This window comes from Syngnathus typhle, linkage group LG7 (genome assembly GCF_033458585.1).
Source record: "Syngnathus typhle isolate RoL2023-S1 ecotype Sweden linkage group LG7, RoL_Styp_1.0, whole genome shotgun sequence".
Taxonomy (NCBI): domain Eukaryota; kingdom Metazoa; phylum Chordata; class Actinopteri; order Syngnathiformes; family Syngnathidae; genus Syngnathus; species Syngnathus typhle.
Genome location: NC_083744.1, coordinates 7,951,703 through 7,976,225, shown reverse-complemented (window position 1 = coordinate 7,976,225; position 24,523 = coordinate 7,951,703). Strand labels below are relative to the sequence as shown.

Genomic DNA, 24,523 nt, shown 5'->3' with positions numbered 1-24,523 from the left:
TTAAAGATGCAAAAAAGTCCACTGATCACTCACCAAAATCTGATCTTGACAATAAAGCAACAGGAGAAACCTCCATCTGCTAAGAGAATGAGTTTAATGATTTATGTAATTAAATGTCCCATTGTTTGCCTATCCAAAGTGAGATATTTGCTGCCCTGTTTGTGACAATTAAGCATCAAACAATGTTTTGACATTTTATTGAAATGATAACTGGTCAGTTTGCACAACCTTCCTACTGGCAGCTCTTGCCACTGCGATGAGGAGAGTGAGGATGAAGGCCACAGCCCAGACACCTGCTACAGGGAGCACCACAGTGGTCACGACATCTGTGGGGAAGGATACACAAAACACTCAAGTTCATGCTATTTTAGAACCTATAATTAAAAAAAAAAAAAAAAATTACTTTGCTTACTAGACAGCGGTTTATCTGGCGTTTCAATTCTGATGGGCCCGTAAGACAAGAGCCCTTGGGCGGAGTCTACTCGCACTGCTTCTCGCTTAGTGATGGATTTGCAGTTCTGCAAGCAAAAAAAACCCCCAACTCATTTAAAATAAAAAACACATGATCATATTGCAAGTCATTCTTCCCCAAACGTAACCTCCCAGCCCATCACATACAGAGAAAATATATCATGGACATTGAGTAGCTAGGATGACAGTAATGAGCTCACGGGTGTGCAGGATGTACTGTCATCGGGGTCACAGAGCTGCACGGTACAGTGAAGATAGAATAAGTGCGGCTCCACTGTGAAGCGGAACATGGCAAAGCTGTAGTGAATGGTCGAACTCTGCCCATTAAGGCCAGACGCTTGCTCGTTCAGGCTATGGAAGCCAACCGTGTCGTCGGTCGCACACCTTGACACACAGATACGGGGGAAGAGGAGTCATAAACACACATGCGTTCATGAAAAATCAAGAATGAAAATTTCAGTGTAGAAATGTGTCAACCCATTCAAAAGCAGGCTGTGAACCAATCCCTCCGAGGCATTGGGATGCTGACTCTGTGTGGCCCAGCAGTCGTTTATGCGGAGGAGGAAGAAGTCTGCGGGCTCCGTCACTGCAATCTCAACATACACCTGAACGCACGACAGAGGATATTGAAACCAAACTGCAGAGTGATACGGGCAGAATTGAAAGTGAAGCTGGAAACTACCTGGTCCCCCAGCTCGATAGTGGGGGCGCTGCTGAAAGGTGTGGTGTAGCTATGATCCGTGTACAACATCATCCGGATGATGGCGTCTAGCTCATCGACACGCACCATCGCCTCGCTGTTTGAGAGAGCCAAGCGGAACTTTGTCATTGAATTGCGTGTTCGCTTGAGAAATGAACCGATGCAAAACACTTTCTCACACAGTACTTCCACTGAATCTCAAACACAGACACCTATAGAACATTTTATAATGTAAGGCGCATCCGCTGTGTCACATTGGTGATTAAACTGTCGTCGTAACAACTAAATCAGCAACATCCACTGTAGTTGACAAAGTGCGGAAGAGTGACTGAAATGATTCAGATGACCTCAACTATAAATAGTGCCAGTGTTACTATAGTTGCCAGGTGGGTTATATCCATCCATCCATCCATCCATCCATCCATCCATCCATCTGTCCTCATTCTGGCAAGAAATAAATGCCTAGTTAGAAAAAAGGGCTGAATTCTGTAGTTTTGACAATGCACATGTCTCTATGAGACAGAATGGGAAAACATAATGGAAGCCACTTTACCTGGAAATGGGCTGAATTGGAAAAGGAAGGCTGACCGTTCTGATGAATGGATAAATGCATGTGAAATCCAACTTGATGACTGGATCTCTGATGATGTTTCCAAAGACCTGAGGCTCTGATTGAAGACTCATGGTGTATGTGACATGTGTAAAGTTTTTCTGAAAACAATCAAATTCGCATCAGTCATTGTATTTCATTGCAGCCAGTGTTACACTTTGCAGCATTGACGCACCTCTAGCGACTGGCCTCCGCAGCCGATGTATTCATTTTTTGCTATCTTGATCATGTAGTATGGAATTTTGTTGACAACTTCCCTGTAAGCTTTGCATGATTTATTGGGAAGGTGCAAAGACGTAACTGGCGTGTTGTAATAAATGAAGAACTCTTCTCGTGCTCTGACTCCCATGTAGGTTTTAGTGCACAAGACTTTGATGTGTGCATCTGTTTAAAAGGAAAAGTTGTTTTCTCCTCAGGATTAATTGAACAAGTAGATTATGTACTAAAGGAAAATATTCAATCCTAGGTCATAGTACTAATGTTAAGGAAAATTATCAAAATATAAATCCCTATCTGGATAGAAAACAGTGCTCCTATGCAGTTTTACCAATTAGGACGGGACAAAGTCTGCTAGTTAATCTCCAGTGACTGCCATCATTAGTAGTAGTTAAAGTGATATACTGTAACAATATGAAAACAATGTCAAAAAAATAATAAACATTAATGAGTTTCGATTAGACTTCAACAATTCATGAGCTGGAAACTTGTAAATTAAAATATGCATATAGTCCCAATGATGATCTAACACACAAAAAGGCGTGGGGAATGGACCAGACTACCTTTGTCACAGTGATCATCATAAAACCCTTCCACGCACTTGCAGGTACTTTTGTCTTTAGATAGGACACACTTTTCTGGGTTGGTGGCACAAATATCCACGTCGCAAATTCCTGTTTGCACAAAGCACATTGGCGCAAGCTAACATGCTCGTCATCTGACATTTCACTTAACATTTGTTTAGAATTACCTGTTACTTGGTGGTGGGTGAATCCAAGGAGCAGCAAGAGGAGAACAGCCAGCTAGCGTGAACATGAAATATTTCCATTTTAAATGTCAAAAACTGCCTTATGTTCTTACTCATAATGGTTAGCAGCCCAGGTGAGGTAGCCTGGCAAGCTAGCGAGCTACTTCCCGCAACAAAATAACACAAGAGGCAAACTCACACCCACCTGACAGTTGTTCAAAGACATTGTTGTGCTATTTTTTTTTCGTAAAAGGGCAACTTTAAAGCCCAATTTGAAAGCTTTCATTCACGGTCAATCGGGGCCGTTAGGTTTTGATGTCACCTCTTCCTTACCGGACGTCCTGCAATTAAAATCACCTGTGGTCTGTCATGGCGGTTAACGTGATCAATTTAGACTCACTTTGACTTTTATATCCTTTCAATGGTTTGTATAATTATTGAAGTTAAAGTTATCAAGTTAATTTTTGCTTCAGTTGTTCTCACATTAAATGTATTTAATCGTTTTGATTTATTTATAAAAAGAAAATATATCAAGGACTCTTTCACGTCCCCTTGGGTGATTGGAATAGTGACCACTAGATGTCGCTATCACGCTCCCTGATATGACTGACGTCGCCATACAACAAAATGTTGTGATTTATAATGATTTTAAACGAAATAATAATAATGATGTTAAGTTTTTTTTTTCTTAATCACCATAAATGCAGTACTAATATAACCACGCCCTGTACTCTATTCACAGTCACCCTGGAGGCATGAGATAGCGATCTTTTTTTACTCCTTTCTCAAAACCAATTATTTCAAAATTTTCGAGCCAATTGAACCAGTTATACATTCGCAAAGTTTTAAAGCACATGTAAGCACATCATTCACATGCTATATGTGCTTAAAACCAATGTGTGCCAAAAACTTAATTATTGTCTTTATTATACTGTAATACAGCAGGGTCTATAATAGGAATAATAGTAATAACAATACGTAATAATAATAGGATGACTTTCTAGAAGTAAACAGATATGTGCCATATGTCAGATTTACAGTACTATCTCGACGTGTCCAAATTAGACAGGTCGCCACTTGCCTAGAGGCAATATGGGCCATTTTCCCAGCACCATAATTGCCTGTCTTCCATCTGTTTGTGACAGAAGCAGAAGAATTTGTGGTTATTAGAGCGCTAGTGAATGATGAGGGAGCTTTGAAGGTCATCAATAGCAGAAGATCAACCCTGAAACACAGTCTCTACTGCTGTCATGTGCCTTGAATATGAAAATATTTGGATTTCTGTCCATTTTTGTCAGCTGTATTACATAAATTTGACAAATGATACCCCGTTTATTTTGTTGTTAAAACGTTTCTGTCCACCATGCAGGACAATTTACATTATTAAAAGCAACAAGGAACTAACATGCTGTATTATCTTAACTGTTAGTGTGCATAAAGGAAAAGCTTTCAGAAAAGTAGATAGTAGTGGATGTTTCTCTGACTGATATAAGTGAAAATATTTTGGATATTTTGAAATGACTAAAACACAAGAAAGACTGGATGAAAAAATTCAAATACAAAGTAGTTGATTATAATTTATTGACCCATAAAAATTCAAATTATTGACCAGCACACGAATACAAATGACCGTGTTTTCCGGACAATAAGTCGATCCGGAGTATAAGGCGTACCAGCCATAAAATGCATAATAAAGAAGAAAAAGACATAAATAAACCGCACTGGAGTATGAGTCGCATTTTGGGGGTAAATTTATTTGATAAAATCCAACACCAAGAACATATAAACATGTGAAATGATATGTGTTAATAATGTCACACATAAGTCACTCCTGAGTAACACCACCTGCCAAACTACGGGAAAAAAACTGCGATTTGTAGTCCAGAAAATACAGTAGTGTGTCCTTCTTTTGGATTACTAATGATACACAAAAGAAAATAACGGCCATTCTCTGTTCAAAGTATTGTGGATCCTTTCCTTTTTTTGCAGTCAGTGTTCGTAGACAGTGGTGCAGTGCCACCCTGGTGTTGTGAAATAGCCGGCTTGTAGGCGGTCTCTGTCATCGGCCTGATTCACAACACCAGCTGGGGCACACACACCTAAGGGACACGTCTTCTGCTGCACTTGCTGCTGGATGATGCTTGCATCAGTCGAAAGTAGCAAGCTGTCCCAAAAAGAGGATTGTGCCAATCAAATGATTGAAATAATCCCAGGCCTGGTTTATGTGAGTAAATACAACAATATGAATAGAATTGTGGTTAGTGGCTCAGTCGATCGAGTGAACTTCACGTGTGTAAAGTATGTGGAGCAGCACTGACAGACCGAGACTCCATCTGTGTTCTCTCAGGCCAGACTGAAGGACACGAAGTGTGGGCCACACAGAATAGTAGAACGGATGGCGGAGTGGGGTTTCGCTACCCAGAATGAAGGCTGTCAGCAAATTATTGCACATAACTCTGACTGTCTGACTGACTGATTTTTCACACATTATCAATGTTGCAAGATCATGGAATTTAAGAAAAGCAATAAGGGATGATCTGAAGACTCACCATATGTAGACACTTCTAGGGGACAGGCTTCACTTAAAACAAAATATGACTGTGGACTACAAGAGCTCAAGAACAACTGTCAGTCTAGCGTTATCTAAAGAAGTTTGGTCTTAAAACATGAGCGGCAAAAATCGATGAGCATCATGCCTCTAAAAAATCTTATACAAAATGAAGATTTATCATTTCTCTGATATTACATTTTTCCTCACAGACCTCCCTCTTTACAAGTTAATTCCATAATAATAAATAATCCATAAGGCCTCCAATAATGAGACGTAGTTGAGCCTATAAGACATGTAGAAAAAAGAAAAGGGACTATGGCAAAAATGGAGACTAACCAGCAGTTTTACAGAAGGATGTCAGAATCTCTTTTCTAGAGACCCTGACTGCATTCGAAAATGAATGCCATCAAATAAAGCAGTTTTAAATAAAACAGGCAAAATAAAAATGTGAATGCAACAGAACTGAAAACATTTTTTTTTTAATTCCAAATAACTGGCAGTACAAATATGAAACAGCACAATAGGAAAAGAATAAAAAGAAATAAACTACGAACAGAAACACAAGACACAAATGCAAACACAATGAATGTTTGCCTTATCAAAATGAAATGATGAAAATGAGAATGTGCTAATGGGTTGGTGTCACCAAAACGGCCCCTTTGTTGTTAATGATTCTGTGTGTAGTGAGTGACAGCTCAGTTCATTAGTAATTCCATTTGCACCAGTCTGCCATTGGTGTCCCCGGCCATGTTGTAGGGAATCATCCCAGCGAAGGTGATCAAGGCTCGAGCTTGACCGCGCAGCTGCTGTGATCACAAGAAACCAAGTGGAGATTACCATACAAGAGAAGCTCCAGATAGGATGTGTCTGACCCACATTGCCATTTAGCATCAGTTGATAAGCAGGAACAAGAGTAACAAAACATCGGCTAGGTACTTGTAAAAGGTCTGAATGGTTCAACTGTGCCTCCCTCACCTGCCATGAAACTAACTAGAATTATGATGTCAGGTTCCATATTATTGGCAAAACCCCCTACTAAAGAAAATCAATTTAGTCAACTTCCTAAAGAGCTCACATACCGTGTCTCTGTCATCCAAAGTTCTTTGAGCTCGTCCCGGTGTGCCTGCCGGCGCCCCCCTCAGACGCTTGTACTGCGTGCACAGGATGTTCATGGATGCTAACAGCACCTCTGACAGGTTGTGACGCACCTGTAGAAGATGTAGACACCTTATAGAACATTTCTGAAACACAATGTTTCTATTTGGATTCAAGAACTCATCACCTCGTCACTAAAGTTCCTGAAGGCCGCAACTCTCTCCTCCACATTTTCCTGGCTGAGGGGCAGAAGCTTCAGGCGCTCCATCACCTGACAGGCAGGGGCAACATAAAGGCCATTAACCTCGCATGACACTTCAACTTAATGCGCCGATTATTTTCCTTCTCCTCGCAAATAAGTCACAAAAAACATTGAGAGGTTCTGAAGCGCTCACATCATATGCTCGATCCATATGCCCTGCATGGTACTCATCGAAGAAAGTCACCAGATCCAGAAGTAGGTAGAAAGTGCTTTGGATAAACTTGTCACCTGCGATGCCTTGAGAGCGGTACCTGCAAGTGGAGATGAAAAATCAATTGCTTTCTTGGAGGATATCAAATGCAAAGTGCACCGTGCAAGTTTCTTGTGGGTTCTGACCTACTGGCGATGGCTAGTGCAGTGTTTTTGAGCCTCTCCTTATTAGACTGAGGAGCGTTGATTTGAGCAATGACGGGGCTCAACAACCTGTTCATCAGCTCCAACACCTTGTCTGGATTCTTCACAGGGCCAATGTGTGATGACATAAAACACAGGCAAGAAGAAACGATAGGAAGGTTTAAATGAGCTCTGCTCTGGAAGAAAGCGAGGCCATGATGAAAGAGCAACTCACCTTGGCCAGCTCATACAGTTTGACTGCTTCTTCAAACAAACCCTTGTTCTCAGCTTCCGAGGCCACTTTACTAATAGCTCTGGTGCCTCCGGCTAACTTATCAATGACCCCGGGCTGGAGAAAGATGGAGGCAAAATTAGATGTAGGCGCATGTCGATGCATTTGTCATACGCATAAACTTGATTGGTACTCAGTCGAAAATTCCTAAGGTTAATGAGACTAAAGCGATTACTCGAGTGAAGGAAAAATTCTGATTAGAGAAAATTTTCTTACCCTCCTGCTTCCGTCTTTTTCCAATTTTCCAAGTAACATGTCAAACTGGGAAAAAACAAAGACAAAGCATTATCACAAAAATGGCTCTGAATAAAAATTTGGGTACATTTTTAATCTACGTATGGCAGTAATTGGAAAAGATTTGCAGAGGCTTCCAATGGCTATCAATTCAATCTGTCAGCAATTAAAACCTCGTCCATCTCAACACCATTCTAAAAAAAATTACCAATTCAATGATGCCATCATTTCAACTTCATCCATTTATTTTAGCTTTCAGCCATAGAGCAGTATCCAAGAGAGAGGGACCGCAGATGAAAACTAGTCGTTTAGGCTTGCTAAGGTACATTGAAAGCAAATTACTTCACTCACCTCTCGACTCTCAATAACAAGTTCACTGACACATCGCATGAACATGTTCTCTCCTTGGCGGTCCTTCTCATTGCTGCAGACATGCATTGTATGCATTAGAAAAAGTAGAATTTGTTCGGAGAAAAAAACATAACTGAGGAAAATTACCGTAAGAAGTAAAAGTACTGCAGGGCTTCCCGTGGGTCCGTTGACTTAAATTTGGAAGTGTAAAGCATGAGCAGGCGGATAAAGTTGAGGCGGCGCACAGTGGGTGGGTCACCGGGCTCTTGACTCACTGCAGACAGATGCTGATTTAAAAAACAATGTTGTTTTTCCCTCATCCGGTTATATCTTCTTATACTTACGCAGTTGAGCACTTTGGCCAGAGGACGTCAGCAACAGCCGTAGCTCATACAGCACCAAGGCTACGTGAACGGCATGACTCCGAAGTCTCTCAACGCGAAACAAGAATGCCACGGCGGCCTCAAACTGAGCAGTCAGGAATAGGACCTGGAAATATAGGAAAGGCTGCTGGCTTGCAGAGAAATGGGATTCTCCTGTTGAATGAGAGAAAAGAGATTTTCGAAATAAACAAAGTGCACCATTAATTAAATATGCATAAAAAACTTGTTGCCGCTTAATTTTACGGCTGCAATTTAAGATGTGACGATATTCATTATTTATTATTCTCTTTCATGTATTTTTCTAACAAACACAAGTAATAAATCAATTTATTACAATTAGCACTATGAGACTTATTTTGTACATAAATGTGGTCTTATAGGTTCGGCACTGAACCATCTACCCATGATATAAATAAATAAAAACAATAAAATAAATAATACTTTAAAAAAAAAAAAAGCCTTCTGACTGACCGATACAATTTTCTTTTCAAACAGCCTTTCCAATTTGAAATTTGCGTTCTATGACATTACGACATCTATTAGTATTTACTTCATTTTTCAGCCCAAGCATAAATTCATTCGTAAACTGAGGGTACTTAATATCCTGGAACATGAAAATAGCTGCACACAATGTTGTAGAGCAAGCAGACATGCTTCAGTTAGAAAATTGTCTTCACAAAACCGAAGAGCATCTCAATACTGCATGGGCACTTGATTGATATAGTGGGAGGGCGGAAATACGGTACCAGAGATGGTGTTGATGTTTTCTAATTTTCATACATTGGAATAAACTAGGTTGCATGCTGCTTCAGCATCACTTGTAATAAGCACGAAGAAACGGTGAGAAACAGTAAATGAAGGTGAAAATGACTTGCCTCCGTCAAACTCTGCATGTGCACCCATTAGGACCTAATGATTAAGTGCACAGCAAAACTCCGACATCGGTAAGCATTCGAACGCAATTATAAATGTACCAAGGCTTTAAATTGACTCAAACAGAAACGGATGTCTAATTTGTTCCACACATACAGCATGAGCTATTCTTTAGAGATCTAATAGTTCACATTCTGACAGTCCGACTATGCCAACTAACATGTAAGTACAAGACTTTTGGAAAAAAATCTCTAATGCAGAGGTACTTAGTCATCAAGTTTACTTTTTAATTATAACGCCTAATCCTCTTGCTGCCTCCAAGTTTGAGGAGTAGAAGACGGTGGACTATGTCAGCCATTTTATAGCCTTATCTCAGACTGGCAGCGCTTTAGTTCAAAAATCACTACGAGAGAGTGAGAAGGAGAGAGAGAGAGCAAGAGAGAGAAAGAAAGAGAGAGAGAGCAAGAGAGAGCGAGAAGAAAGATAAAGAGGGTGAGTGTTTGAGAAAGAGCAAATGTACAAGTGGAGGGCGTAAAAAAAAAAGGAGGGGAAGAAAATCTGCAGGAGGATGGAGGAGAAACAACGGAGCAAGTGTGAGAGGACTGAATGAAACAGAGGGATAACAGAAAAAGAGGACAGAGCAGGATGTGGTGACGAGAGAGGCCAGGCTAGGCGGGCGAGTGCTGGCGGAAACAGAGCGAAAGAGAAAGCTCGGCGCTTCGTGTCCCGCTGTGAAGCAAGATGGGGGACAACGGGGAACATGGTGCCAGGCAACGAACGGGGGGAGCCGATGCACCGAGGGGAAACAGGATGGGGCTTGAGGCTGCACTTCGTGCTGAGCAGAGGAGTGGGAGAAAATGAGAGAGACAGACAGACAGAGAGAGAAAGAGGGAGAGAAAGATTGAGGTGTTATTGAGCGTAACCTAGGTCTTATCAGAATGCAGGAGGATCCTTGAGCAAAGACAGCCAGGGGAGAAAACGGTGGACCACGGGGCCTGCTGTCATTTTTGTGTCTTACGGATACATGGTCAGTTTCCTTTTAGTTTAGGAATGTTGGATGAGAAAAGTTACCAACACATGACGTGGTCTGTTACCTGCGAGCTTGCTAACGTTGCACCAAGAGAAGTTAGGAGAGTTGAAAACCTCTGTTATTTGTATTTGAATGCTGGGAATATTTTCAATCTCTAATGTGCTAAAAACTGAAGATTTGTGTCAAACGAGCATCCAAGTTTCCATAGTAACTACTATACAATCCAAAAAACTGCGAGAGTCACTACATACCATAGTCCTCCAGCAGTTGTTTCTGTAACTGTGGCAAGGTCAGCCTGTCCTGAGTTGAGCTACCGCCATCATCATCAAAGCAGACCTGATTGAGCTGCAGAGAGAAAGAATCACGCAAGAGTAACTCAGATGACAGTAGATGGCAACTCGAGAAGCAGATCAATACTTGCATTACATTGGGACCGAGCAAACACTCCAACAAAGAACTGAAAGACATCATTTACCTTAAGCCATAGATAGTCTTCAGTCTTGTCCGCCACCTCTCCATGGTTATCGCTGACATCGCATTTCCCAATGAGGCAGTAAACAGCTCGCTTGTAGGGATCTGCGCTGTTCCTCAGTACTCTGCGGTAGTGCAGACGAAGCTTGTTCTCTGAAGTTGGGGAAAGTCTAAAGGGCAAAGACACAATAGATGGAACACTGAGAAGAGCATTCCGTTGCAAGATATGACTCCAATGAAGTCTGTGCGTCTGCAAGTGTAAACGTTAAAAAAGAAAAACCTCACCGTCTATCTGGGCTGTTTACGTACTCCTGAAACCAGGTCTTGAAGTCTCCTAGCTGGTGCTGCACTTGATCGATGACATGCATGGCCGCATTCAGGTCTCCACAACGTAGACAGTAGTAGATGACAGCCCACACTGGGTGGCCCTCTATATCACCATCCTGTGGTATGAGCAGACGTGAGCCTGAATGCATTGCAACAAACTGAAAAAAAAAAAGAGTGGCTGTTCCCCCCTTTAACAAAGCTTCACTACTTATCAAAATGAACAGACTCTGAATTCTCGATAGGAATTCAAATTGAGGGGTCCCGGTGGCTCCGATGTAAAAATCATTCTGGGACTATATATGGAATATTGGAAGCATGTGTTACCTGCATTCCAGGCAAGGGACCGGGTAACTTGATGTTAAGGAAACTGCGTACAAGTTGGTATGTTCCCGGCACCCCTCCCAGTTGGGCTTGATGAAGATTTCCGAACACAGTTACCATGGTAAAATTTTTATAACTGCAAGATAGGAGACACAAGTACTTTAGTCAGCTGCATATCAGCATTGATTTAACCACATAGCAAACATTAAAGTTGAATTTTTTTTTCAACTGAAGAGATTTCACGTTCACCTATTCTCGAGGAAGACGAGCGCCTGCTGCACAAACGCCATTTGCATCTCAACCGAAGTGCGACTCTTCAGTGTATCTTTGGCAGGTACCAGCAAAACATCGGTCATCTGTTTCACCATCACCCACAGGTCTGACACATTCTACAGGGAAAATGGCAGCTAATGAAAACCGCCTACATGCAGGATTGCAAAAGCAAGCGGGATAGTTGCATTTAAATGATTTTACCTTGTCATCCAAGCTTTCTGCTACAGATGCACATAAATTTCCCAGATTCGGCTGAATGTGACCATTCGCGATCTTCTCGTTGAACGCACAGATCTGCAGCAGGGAGCGACAGTTGCAAATAAGCAAAAAAAAAACGGAGATTGCGCACCCATCAGCCGGCAAAACCAATATAACATTTTATTGCCACATTTGAAATCACGCCATCAATAATTAAATAAATAACGCATACCGTTCCATCTTCAGCTTCCAGAGTAAAAGCAAAACATCACGGCCATCGAGTGAAATGATTCACCACGAAAAACAGCAGGAAGACAATTACGATGCCGACGAGGTCGTCAAAAAAGATGACGAAAACGAGACAAATGATGCCGCATGCAATGTGGCGACACATAGTGTGAGGATGTGGATCCAACAGAACGAGAGAAGGTCAGAGTGGGGGGAAAAAAAGGGTGGAGAGGCAATGGGAGAAGAACGAATTTACCCACAATCCTCCTCTGCTTCCCCCATCAATCAATATGTTTGATCTGTCTGCCTGACCTCATTTCACTTCAACAATCAGGCAAGAGTGCATTTCAAGTTGATCCACATGATGGTGAAAATCACAATGCTATATTCATTATAAAATCAGCAGATGATGGAACGGATACAAAATATTCCTTTTGATATTGACAACCTGCCTAATTTTGAATAAGCAGGGATTACGCCGCCAACATTTTTTTCCACTTTGACCAAAAGTGAAATTTAACACAAGCAGGTCCTTTTGCTTGACTCACCTGCCGTCCATATGCCATCTCCACGCTGTCCAAAGCACTCCTTCCCTGTGCCGATATATCACTCACAAAGCTGGGCTACAGCAAAAACAGTGACAACCAACTAAATATGTTGCACACGAGTACACAATCTTTAAAATGAATTGTTGAATGATAAAACAAAAATGTTAGTACAAGCTAAGAAATGTGGTACCAGACGTGACATATTGAGAACAAAATAAAACAAAGCTTTCTGAAGCTGCCATATTAAACGGACGAGAAAGTCAGACATCTCTGTTCAAACGTTAAAAATATACTAAAAATAGACATATCCTTTGGTCTTCATTATTTATAAGATGTGGGAGGCGGACATGGTATTCTATTTTGGGAAACGTTCCTTTTCCATGATAGACACACGTTCAAAGAAATGGTCTACAAAAGACAAGGAATGCAATTTGCAATATTATATACCGTAAAGGCGGTTTAAACTTTGGGTGCAAATCTTGTACCTCCACGTCTTGACTGAAGTCCAGGGCGTCCTCTTCCGCCCCGAGGAGCGTGTGCAACACTCTCTGCTTGACCTGCTCCCACTGGACCAGCATGGACTCACGATGGTACTCTTCAGCCAGCAGGAATGTCTGAAACATGTCGCCCTTCTTTACACAAATGGATGGAAACAGGAAATCTGTGCGTCGCTTACACGGCCTAGTCTCCCATGAAACGTTAATATTCCTGTACAGGAAATCAACTTGACTACATCCCGCATGCACTCCGGGAAAAGATGGTAATAGCTAGCTCGAGACTCAAGTAGAGCTTGTGAAATCCATCGGGACTGGTCTATTTTAACCTTCCACAGAGACTCGACGTGAGATAATGGGAACATTAGATAATTAAATCCTTCCCATCCCCAGCCCAGGGAGATACCAATCTGGACTGGAGCCCTCATTTACCGAGTTAAATTGGTCACTATCTGGATCTCTCAGCTCTTCTTTTACACATTTGAGCACATTGGGATAGAATGAATGCTAATTCACTGCGATGGTCTCCATCAAGGTTATATCTCGTCACCGAGTTTTTGGCGACTAGTGCCATGACGAGTGGAAGAAGGAGTGGAGCTCTTTACAAGCCCCAGGCTTCGTCTCCCTCCTTGCACAGTTATTGATATAATAATATGTGCTAAACAATAAACTAAACTATGACTGCTGTAATACTTAAATAAAATGATCACGTCAAGGGAGCTTTGAATCTAGCTGGATGTTGAATAACGTCCATATCAAGTGCAGTTTTTTAAAACACCTTCTTGATGAGTATTTGTGTCTTTAGAGCATTTTGCCGTTTCAACCCTTCACATGAGACTTTGCTGCTCTCACGGGGAACGAGGAGATAATGGGAACGACACCTAATTAAAGGCTGGGCCTATTAGATCTGCGCATCAGGGAGACCATTTCGAAACCATTCCCTGAAGAGTCGCACCAGAAGGACGTTTAGATCACTGCCAACAGACATGAGAAAATGACTGCGTGTTTAAGTATTCTTGTGGTCAGAATGTAGCAGACCTTCTTAATCAAGCCAGATGGTGATAAAGCAGTATTTAATCGTGCTAAGGCTGATGTGGTTTTTTTTTTCCCCTCTCAAATAATTTAGCCCTGCTAATTTCCTAGGTGCTTTATCTGAATTCCCACTTTGGTCTGTCACGTCTCCCAAGTTCTTTATTTTGACCCGAGCAGAAATGACAAACACTTCAGGGTAGGCACTGACCCTGCGGCGCGATTCCTCGATGGCGGACAGCAGGGCGTTGTCCCTCTCGTTCTTCAAGAAGCCCTGTGCGGAGACAAAAAGAGCAGCAGAAGATGGTCGGGTTAGCCCAGTGAGTCGGAGAGAGGAAAAGAAAGAGGGATGATGACGTCTTAATTTGGCTGGACGGAATAATCAGTCCAAAAATGTGAATACTTCTACAGGGAGAAATTTACCAGACATTTACTCTGCCGGAGACAAGTCGCTGCTTAGCACACGTGTTGGGATTAGTCAAACGTACAGTTGCAATTTCATACAGATGAAACGGCAAGTGTTTGCACTTTGAGCTGTGCTTATTCTCTACACGCCATTTTGCAATGAGACAGCAATCCGCACAGACGCCATTTTGACATTCCGTGCAAAACATCTCTCCCTCTCCTGCGCTTCTCCCTAGGAAACCTGTACTCGCGTTTAACTTGGTGTGTTTCAACACAAACTTAGCAATCAGAAGAGCGTTCGTTTGCAAATGGCCCTTACATCACAAAGGCTGCATGCAGATGAGTATCAGGCAGCGCGAGGAAAACGCCGAAGGAAAAAAAGTCAGTGACCGCAGACGAGCATATGGAGCGGCCATTTTGAGAAAGCTACAAAATGGCAGATCGTGCTTTGTGCTCTTAACAGAACTGTGAGCCGCCGGCTGCGTTACAGTCTGGGAAGAAAAAAAAGAAGTGCCTGGGCACAACGTTCAAGATGAGCATTTTCTTTCTATTACAGAGCCTGAAAGCTAGCCAAATGAAAATGCATTTCACTATGCAGACAGAAAAATAACTTTAATGGAGGTGCATAATAAATTCATCTATAAAAATTCTGTCAACTGTGTGGAATTGATAGTTGATTATTCTTGAATTGTTGTCGGAACATTCGCTTCAAATATTTTCAACAACAAATTAAATAGGTTCACCGAATGTAATTTCACCCTCATGGCGTACCGAATGTCTTAAGCTCACAATTACGCAACACGATGAGCCTGATGACTCATTTGAAAGTGATCTAACACCTATTCCCGTTTAAAGGTATGATTCATGTAATGTGTATATCAGAAAGCAATGAACGACGCCATTCGAGGTAATCAAGTCACAGATCTTGCTCGGAAGCCGTAATCAAGTATATTTACTATTAGTCATTGCGTGATACAAAGTAAGAACTCGGGCGCACCACTTTCAAAATGGAACAAATTCATCACTTACAGCAAACTGCTTGTCTTATAAAAGTTAACCAATAATAGCACACTAAATGAGCTCCAATGTTCCATTCTGTTGTGTTCCGTAAAGCGCTTTGTTACAGCGATAGTTCTAGTGAAAGCGCCATATAAAAAAAATATTTTAGAATTATCATGTAAATACAATAATTCATGGAACTAAAATGTCAAATGAACAAAACGTATCATTGTTGGTTGAACCAAACTGAAGAGACCAAGACAGATGTGCTTGGGAGGTTTTGATTGGATTAGCCTTAATTTTGTCCCTGTTTTGAAGCCACTGAGATCAATACATCTGCAGCAAGAACATAAACTGCTCTTTTTCCTCAAATGCCCCGAGGAAAGCTATCGCTTTCTGAATTTATGTACTAGAACGCACCGCCTTCAGGCCTGATGGAAGAGCCCATCGTGTTGTCGCTGTCGGCTAATAGCTTATCTATTTAATAATTGTCATTTTTGGTGTCATTTGCTCTTCTGTCTATAGGAGATTGTATCATGTTGGTTGCAAAGGATACGACAGCTATTTTTGAAGGCAGCTAAAGAGGATGTTCGCTCACAGGGAAATGAGCACTCTTGGCCTCCTATTTCCTCTCTCATCATCTCTCTTGTGCACCCTGTAAAGGCCACCTGCTGGTTGATTCTCCTACCATTAGTCACATTTCTTCTTTGTCCTCTATTTCCAAGTCGTTCATGCTCGTCACTGCATTCCTGCGACTCCCTTTTACCATCGACTCCCTTTTACCATCAGTGACGGGAGTGTCAAAAATGAAATGTAATCCTCATCATGCAGTGAGGGATCCGTCAGCACCTTCACTTTTAGATGACTCATTTTACAATGAAAATCTATAGTCAATTTACAAACAGGTCTTAGTTTTCCAAAAAGTAAGCATCATCTGCTGATATCTGGGTTGTTGTATATTTTTTTCAGTTCACTAATATTGTGTTAGTAACAATACACTGCAATTACCTACGATTTTTTTTTTTTTTTGGACACCGGACCATGGTTAAAATGAGGCACGCCCTGCTATATTTGTGAAAAATAATAGTAATAGCTTCTAGACAAATTTAATTTGCTTAAAAAAAGAGCTTGTGAATTTATTGTCCTAATACATATATGATGCACTTCAGTGAGATAGTTTATATTTAAAATGAAAAAAAAAAAAATATATATAAAAAACTCAAGTTCTATCATCGCCTTTGTTCCGAGAACTATTACCGGTAATTATTATTCCCGTAATTTTTTGAAGGGGAAATTATACATGTCTTACAGACACCGGCAGCGTGAGAAGAGCTGCTCATTTGGCCAGAATCTTAAACAGTCGTGACACGTTGGGAAACACAGTAGTGTCTTTGCTGCATTCCTACAGCAAATAAACTGCAATAAGAAGCCACGATGTTTTGACGGCAGCTCAATTCACACTGCCAAAAACTCTACCGAGAACATATTTTGGATGCCGAATACCCATTTGAAACGTCGCCTTTAGCGGTGGCCAAAGGCACCAAAAGTCTGATATACAAATCCTCGATTTGTTTGTTTTTCTCAAATATATGAATGGATTGTTCCGGCTTAAAAAATAGTTCAAGAAAAGACAAAAAGAACCAATGCTATATAAGGATTATATTTCATGTGTGGAAAGCAGGAAATTGGTTTGAAAAAATGATGGAAAAACAATGACAAGGCATTAATATCAGATAGAATTTGGTTGTACAGTCAGACATGTTCTGAGCTGTTGAGCGACTGCTGATGTTCAGCTCAAATAAAGCCAGTGTAAAGCTGAATAGAGATCAAGTAAAACCATAAAAGAAGGAAGACATGAAGAAACATGTGGCAATTGCCAAACGGTCAAGATGTTATTTAGGGTGGCAAAAGATGTAAGCTTTCTGCTTGCCCCACCCTTATATTGTGCATCCTCAGAGACCTGCTAGCCTAACCACAGTGAACATTCACATCCCTTTGACGATAAAACCTAGAAGCTTTAGCGGCACAACCACAGGGACAAAAAAAAAAAGAAGAAACACTAAAGTGTATGTAAGGACATTACGCGGGTCAAAATGAGATTGGATTGTCTTTAAAGCAATGAAAAATCCAACAGATGGCAGTTTATGGGATTGTCTTTGTAGATAGGAAAATTTGTAGATATCTGATGAATGACTCAACATTTTTTTTTTCTTTTTTTAAATTGCAGACAAAATGCATCTTTTATCAAGTAAGTGACACGTCTCTTTTCTCACATATGTTAATGGACACATTGGCTAGTTTGCTGCGCTGGCTCAAACAGGCCTTTTTTCCATAGATAGGTCTGCACACTCACAAACAAATTTCCTACTTTGTCCCAAAAATTATTACAGGATTAAACAATAAGAGGAAAGGGTCAAGTGTGAAAATAAGAGAGGCTGTGTGTGGGTGGCATCATGACACCGAGTGCATGAGGCAAGGGCACTTGCCATGACACAAAGAGCTGACCAGTGCTCTAGTGTGTGAGTGTGTGTGCGTGCGTTGTGTGCGTGCGTTTGCAAAAGGAACAACCCCATACTATACTTCCCAGCTGCATAACCACAAACCCTACTTCTACAAATACAATATGCAAGCACGTAGGATGTTGATCTTATTGCAATTGAACATTTTCACGCAATGACAATTTAAGGACCATAACGTGATCACTAATGTAACATAAGCAAAGAGGAAGGATGACAGACAGATGAGAGGTGTGTGAGACAAAGCCGATACCTGTCTGATAGTGTGTGTGGATGCATGTGTGTGGGCAATACTCACTCATGCTCAGTGGCTGCCTGGCAGAAAAGAGGACATGTGTGAACGCTGGAGAATTTTTTTTTTCTTTTCTTTGTCTGTGCCAGGGTTTGTGGGCTTTGACAGCGCAGGAAAGACCTGCGTCGCCCTTTGGTTTCTCCATCCCTACGTGTCGTTCCGTGCCAGGGCGGCGACGGTGGCCGCCATTCTGGGGCGTGTTCCCCATGCCCTGTCCGGCCGGCATGGCGGTGCGCCTGCAGCCCTTTCCTGTCTGAAAGTAAGCCACTGACTATGAACACCACAGAAGCGCGTGCAAGTGCCTCATCGAGACTCACTGGTGGTGGTTTTATTGTCAGAGGGCCATACCAACTGTGAGGGCAGACACAGGGGGACGCATGGGAAGGAACTATGGATTCATATAGGCTGTCTGTTCATACCATCAGCTGACTCCCCTTTCCCTCAGCCACATAGCTTTGCTCTCATTCAAACACTCCCTCACTTCATCTAAGCGTCGCTGACTGCCCTCCGCCTCCTACCTTCCTCCATCCCACTCATTTTCTCCCCTTTCTTTTTGGATCCATCTGTACATCCTTTCTTCCCATGCCCTCTCCTTCCTCCCTTTTCTCAATGCAATTACAGTAATGGATTACCACCCCACCCCCACCCTCGGTTGATGGCTTCCGACATCCTGTCTCGAAACGAGGCTAATCGTGCTCTTAAGGGTCATGTTTAGTTAATGAAGGGCTTCTGGAGCACATGGGTGGGGAAAGCTGGGTGGGCACACATAAAGCAAACATGTTACTCTACACACCACTTGTAGTCACACTCATTCACAGCGGCATATGTCATAGCTGTGCAAGCCAGCACCATCTCGAGCGGCAGGCTGCAGGTACCGCACATGCACATTCATTCATAATCCCGGGAAAGGGGTATGAGCGAGTAACCCACCGTCGCGGGGACACACACAGTCGCTATGTTCATGTAGCGCTGCAGATATTCTGTGCTCAGCCGACTGAAATTGCTGCCATCACTGCCTAAGGATGAGTGTGGGGGTGGAGATGGCGAGGGCAGAGGAAGGGAAAGGATGAAAAAGTAAAAAAGAAATCATGAGGAGGAAAAAAAAAAAAAAAAAGTATGTGCAGGAAAGGGAGGGTCGTCAAACAGGAGAACGCTGAGGGACAAAGACAAAATGGGGAAAAGTGAGATGAGGACACAGAGATGCAATGAATTGCGGTCATACGCCATTTTTCCCCACCAGCAACGCTCTCAGCATTTCACGCCTTATGTTACAGTATTCTATTTATTGGGTGCACCATATTTCCTCGTTTTTCTTTATTCCTCTCTCTTCTTTGCCTGCCACTAGTACATGATTTGATGCCATAGAGAAGAAAGCATCAAAAGCCACTAATCCATGTCTTCAGTAGAATTTCGGATCGCTTTTAAATATCTAGCAGGTGGGAACCATTTATGCATTTTGGTCCATAAGACTATGCGCGTCACTATTTCATACACAGGTATGGCCGAATTATGGATTTCATGAGAGTGCTGGGTCTGGTAGGAAAATATTTCAACTGTGTGGTATAAGCGAAATCACTGCACCAATGTTATTTCTTCTTATTATAGAAATTTGGGGACAATGTCCAAGTGTTGCCACAATTTCAGAAGCAATCAACTTTAGAGGTTCTGTTGTGGAACAATAAACAAAAACAAATATAGCTGTTTTCCATCAAACATATACTTCACAGACACATGCACACAAGTGGCCAACCCTCTTAAACCCGCAATCTGGGACCCTAGAACTCCTCGACTCAGTAAAATCCTTTTTTAATTTGTGCTCACTCAAACAGAAACATCATTTACACAGCAATTCCCTTGGTGTATTTATGAATGTTTCACAGGTACCGCAGAAGCACGTATTAGCTCAGTCAAGCCTGACGTACGAGGTAGAGCATGCACACAAGCGTGTGCGGAGACATGCAGTGTTAACGTTTGATCAATTCCAGAACTCTAACCCATTCATACCAGCTGACATAACTAAGGGATGGTCAAGATTAATCTGTACTTTTTTACTATTCACATTAACTTCAACAAAATGATGCGTAGTTGCCACTCCTTGAGGTGTGTTCCACTTTCACCTGCAATAACGAGCAGAGGGGCATTTACTATTTATTGCCCACTGGGATGTCACTGCCCTGCTGAGTTATGGGGGTTTGCCTCCACTCAAAGAGGAAATTATTCTAGTCAATTAGATTGTGCGTGCCTGTGTGGCTGCGTGCATGCATGCATGTGTGGACGTGCGCACTCTTTTGTTGCCAAAGGCTGAGTGCACTACCAGTCAATCGGTGGAGCAAAAGTACCTAGGCTTACTTACATCCGGTGCACTAAGAGAAGACAATGACGGACTATTTAGTATTAACACAATAATACAGAATGGAAGGAAAGAATCAGTGTTTCCTTAATTGCAAAGAAAAAAACAAACACTTAACAGCGTCATGATTCTTTGTCCCTTCTTCCCCACACAAACCATGCTTTTAGCAATCAACAGCTTCTCTGTCTTTTCATAGAGATAGATCTGCAACATAGAGATAATTTTAACATTCTTGGCTGGCCTTAAAGCTTTTATCAAACTTCGGTTTGAGTCTGACACAGGGGCCACCAACCTATGTTAAAATGAGAGCTACTTATTGACTACTGATGAGTGCAAAAGGTAACCAGTTTGATACAGGTACACACTTCTGAAATAATAAATGCTCTCAAATTACTTTTCATCATGTTATTAGAGATGGCTTTATGTGTCCCTAAACATATTTTTGACACTGCTTTAAAGCATGCGCAATGTCGATTTTACCATGTGCTATTATTTACAGGTATGACATTTGTGAAAGATTCCGCTTGTCTAACAGTTCATAAAATTATAAAAATTGTATTATATTATTAGATTGTCATTATCATCATTATTATTGTTATGTAATCCCGATGTGGTCGCGAAAAAAAACAGGGCAGATTCGGAATCAGTGTAAAAAAATTGCTCTTTTATCACCTCATCAGCTACGCACACAAACGCAAACACAACAAACACATCTGTTGCACCATAAACTTGTTATAGTTACAGCATAGTTGCAGTCCAATGTGGATTGATTGATTTACAATTTTCGAATGGGGATTTTGAGTGCCAGTGCGAACTTTAATTTCAATACTGTGTAGAGATGCACCGATCCGACTTTTTCAGTTCCGATACCGATACCGATGCCGTGGCTTTGCGTATCGGTCGATACCCGATACCGATCCGATATTATGGTTGACTTGATTGATTGATTGATTGTATATTTATTGATCCCCAGGGGTGGGGAAATTCAGGCCCCAGCCGTATTCATACCACAGAGTGGGTATACAAAAGACACACAGATGGCATGAGCGCAACTCAATAGGCTCTCATAAGGCTGCCACACAACGGTGCCACAAAGAAAGGCAGAAAGTGCTCAAGATAAAAGCCATCAAAGCAAAACAAAGCTAAAAGACAAAGGAAAAAAAGTAACAGCGGCCAACCAGCACCCCTCAATACAAGAGAACACCCCAAAACACACAAAATAGCCTCCACGGGGTCCATAGACAGGTGTAGGGGCAGTCCAGTTCAAACTTAACAAGCTACATAACTCTACATGTGGAACAGAAAAGACCAAAGGTAATGGCATCAGGCAGACTACACAGTTCTTTGCTCTAAATTAGGGGTGTCCAAACTAACGGTCCAGTTTTTATTGGCCCGCAGCAAATTCTGAAAACATAATTGAATATGGCCCGCACAAGAAGCTTGAGCTCAGCTTCTCAGTTTCCACACTAGATGGAGCCCGCCACACAAAGCGTTTGACGTCCCATTAACACCCCCCCGGAAGAGAAGCGAACACGCAGCGTTTCACATCCGATTAGCCCCCCCCCCATTCGGGAGAGAAGCGAACGCGCAGCCTTTGACGTCCCATTAGCAACCCGAAGAGAAGCGAACGCGCATGGTTTGACGTCCGCTTAGCAACCCGGGGAAGAGAAGCGAACGTTCGCTCCATGTTTGCGTTTGTTTAGAAAACTCTCGTGGCATGCGGCACACGTGCTGCTGACGTATGACGTAGCCCGCGTCCCAATAGATTAAGGAAAGTATCGGCTCACAGATCGGCTGTATTTTCCGATACCCGATCCATCTATTTTGTTGATATCGGGACCGATATCCGATCCAGATATCGGATCGGTGCATCTCTAATACTGTGTATACAAGCAGCATCCGAGTCTAAGTGTCAAGACCAGTCAAACTATGAAAACAAGTGTGGTTCATAGGCCAAAAAATATGATAATTGATATGAACGCTGAGAGATGGCGAAACAGCCTGTGAGTTGAATCCTACCTGTATGTCAGTGTCTTTAACCGGCTCCAGGGTCTCAAAGGTAGTCGCCGCACTTAAACTCTCCAGTCGCTGAGAAATGTGGAAGATGTCCAAACCTCTGGAACTGAGGAGGATTGACCTGAAGTGTGAATAAGAATATTGTCCGTGAATCAATCTGTTGGTGGGACTCAACAAAAATGACTGTCAACAAGCCTGGTATTTTGAGAAGGCGAAATAGACTCTGGGTATGTTGTCAGTCAGCCAAATTAAACTGTTTACTCATCATATTAGATTAAAAATAGAAATTATGCAGAAAAGCATCTGGGAAAACTCATGAACACATCAAATCAAGCAATGTCAAAAAGTCAGAGTCAGCTTTATTGTCAATTCCTTCATGCAAAGACACACAAAGAAATCGAAATTACGTCATTTTGCTGCTTAAGTTTACTATATGTGGGAAAACTCCTTACGCTTTTACATAGGCAGAATCCTGTGTTGTTCGGGTGAGCGTGCGTGATCGAAGTCTCTCTCCTGCCTGTTGTATCTCCTGAAGGTTCCTCTCGACATGCGGCAGCTCTGACACGGCCTCCGTCTCCGCAGCCAGCTGCTTGGCCTGCTCCAGCAACTCCCCGAAGCCCTCGGCATCCATTTCTCTGTGGAGTAAAATGAGATTATAAAATACTGGAAAATAATTGATGTGATGACAATGTCATATTTTGGGCTGTCCATAGATGTATTTTTTTTATCACACTTATCATTTGGGGAACAAAGTTGGAGTTTAATCTAGCACAAGAGGTGAGGTAAATCCTGTATTGGTTGCCAGACAATCGCTATATTCTTGAATATGGTGAATTGTACATAGGTGTGAACGGTAGATCTTGCAGCTGACGGGCAACCAGTCCAGGTTACCAGGACAAAAGCCCATTGTCGGCTGGGAGAGGCTTGCAGCTCAACCATGGCCCTAAGAACGAAAAGCTACAGACATCAGTCAAATTTAAAGAGTATGTGAATGAATTTGGAAGTACTGACATTTGAAGCCATATGCTATCATGGTATAAGGCTTCTTCAACTCATTTAATTACATTGGGCTTTGATGGGAACGATTGTACTCCTCGCAAACAATAGCAAATACCTACAAGCATTGAACATACTTAAAGCTACGGTGGCAGGGTTATAATGATATTGTACAAGGATCGAAGAATCGCAAATTTGTCGTCAGGTGTCAAGGGAATCTGTACATTAAACTTCGTGATAACAAAACCATTGCGTCAATCACGTGTGCCTCCTATTAAAGAAAAAACTGCAGAAACCTCCCTCTTTGGCATCTGTCAACACGACCAACTCTCGCGAGCATTGCTGTCAGTTTAGGGTTTGTCAAGAACGAGCTAGCACAATGCTAATTTACTGCATTCAAGACCTGCATATTTTTTTCCTTTGTTGCAAAATACTAATAGGTTGTGTGATTGAAACATTGAGACAAATAAAACTATAGGTTCGCTTTGATGGATGGGCAACTTCAAGCGAGGTAGCCATTGCTATACCTTTAAAGGAAAATCGCTATTAGCTTGCGGGATAATGCTAACTCACATGGACAAGTAATAGCTCAAGTTGCACATACTTGTTTCTTTTTTTTGCACGTAGTCACATGAAAACTAGGATTTCTATACCTGGTGTTTGAGACGAACTACAGTCTGGATTCTTCGTAATGTGCTGTTGAACAAAAATCACCAGTATAGCCAAAATATTACCATGCAGCCTCGAAACGAATGTTATTTGGCCCGGCACCGTGGTGAGCGAAGCTGATTGGAGGATGTACAAACCCAAACCGGATATCGCACTTGCTCGCCTTCCTCAATACACAGTAGTAAAGCTCGACACTCCACCAACTGGTTTTCAAAAGTACTGCAGAGGACTTACGTGAAGAA

General features: G+C 42.0%; 2 protein-coding genes across 4 annotated transcripts; both read right to left on the bottom strand.

Annotated features, from left to right (window-relative positions):
- Window positions 1-182: 182 nt before the first annotated feature.
- On the bottom strand, window positions 183-3,092 carry zpd (zona pellucida glycoprotein d). Its single transcript, XM_061282993.1, has 10 exons — window positions 2,951-3,092; window positions 2,749-2,800; window positions 2,561-2,671; window positions 1,957-2,165; window positions 1,725-1,882; window positions 1,154-1,268; window positions 949-1,076; window positions 672-855; window positions 413-518; window positions 183-326 (listed from the first exon to the last, which is right to left on the bottom strand). Exons 1-10 carry the CDS (start codon window positions 3,029-3,031, stop codon window positions 196-198), a joined length of 1,275 nt encoding a protein of 424 aa, XP_061138977.1. The 5' UTR covers window positions 3,032-3,092; the 3' UTR covers window positions 183-195.
- A 2,667-nt stretch (window positions 3,093-5,759) lies between these two features.
- nup93 (nucleoporin 93) lies at window positions 5,760-24,426 on the bottom strand. 3 transcript variants are annotated; one of them, XM_061282974.1, is made up of 22 exons: window positions 24,266-24,426; window positions 23,069-23,251; window positions 22,620-22,737; window positions 14,250-14,312; window positions 13,001-13,129; window positions 12,516-12,590; window positions 11,743-11,835; window positions 11,518-11,657; window positions 11,272-11,404; window positions 10,906-11,063; window positions 10,625-10,790; window positions 10,401-10,494; window positions 8,208-8,399; window positions 8,011-8,137; window positions 7,864-7,936; window positions 7,495-7,539; window positions 7,222-7,335; window positions 6,990-7,108; window positions 6,787-6,904; window positions 6,579-6,662; window positions 6,376-6,504; window positions 5,760-6,102 (listed from the first exon to the last, which is right to left on the bottom strand). In XM_061282974.1, exons 2-22 carry the CDS (start codon window positions 23,245-23,247, stop codon window positions 5,992-5,994), a joined length of 2,460 nt encoding a protein of 819 aa, XP_061138958.1. In that variant the 5' UTR covers window positions 23,248-23,251; window positions 24,266-24,426; the 3' UTR covers window positions 5,760-5,991. The 3 variants fall into 3 exon arrangements, with proteins under 3 accessions (XP_061138958.1, XP_061138960.1, XP_061138959.1); XM_061282976.1 differs by having other exon boundaries at window positions 5,760-6,099; XM_061282975.1 differs by having other exon boundaries at window positions 24,347-24,399.
- Window positions 24,427-24,523: the final 97 nt, after the last annotated feature.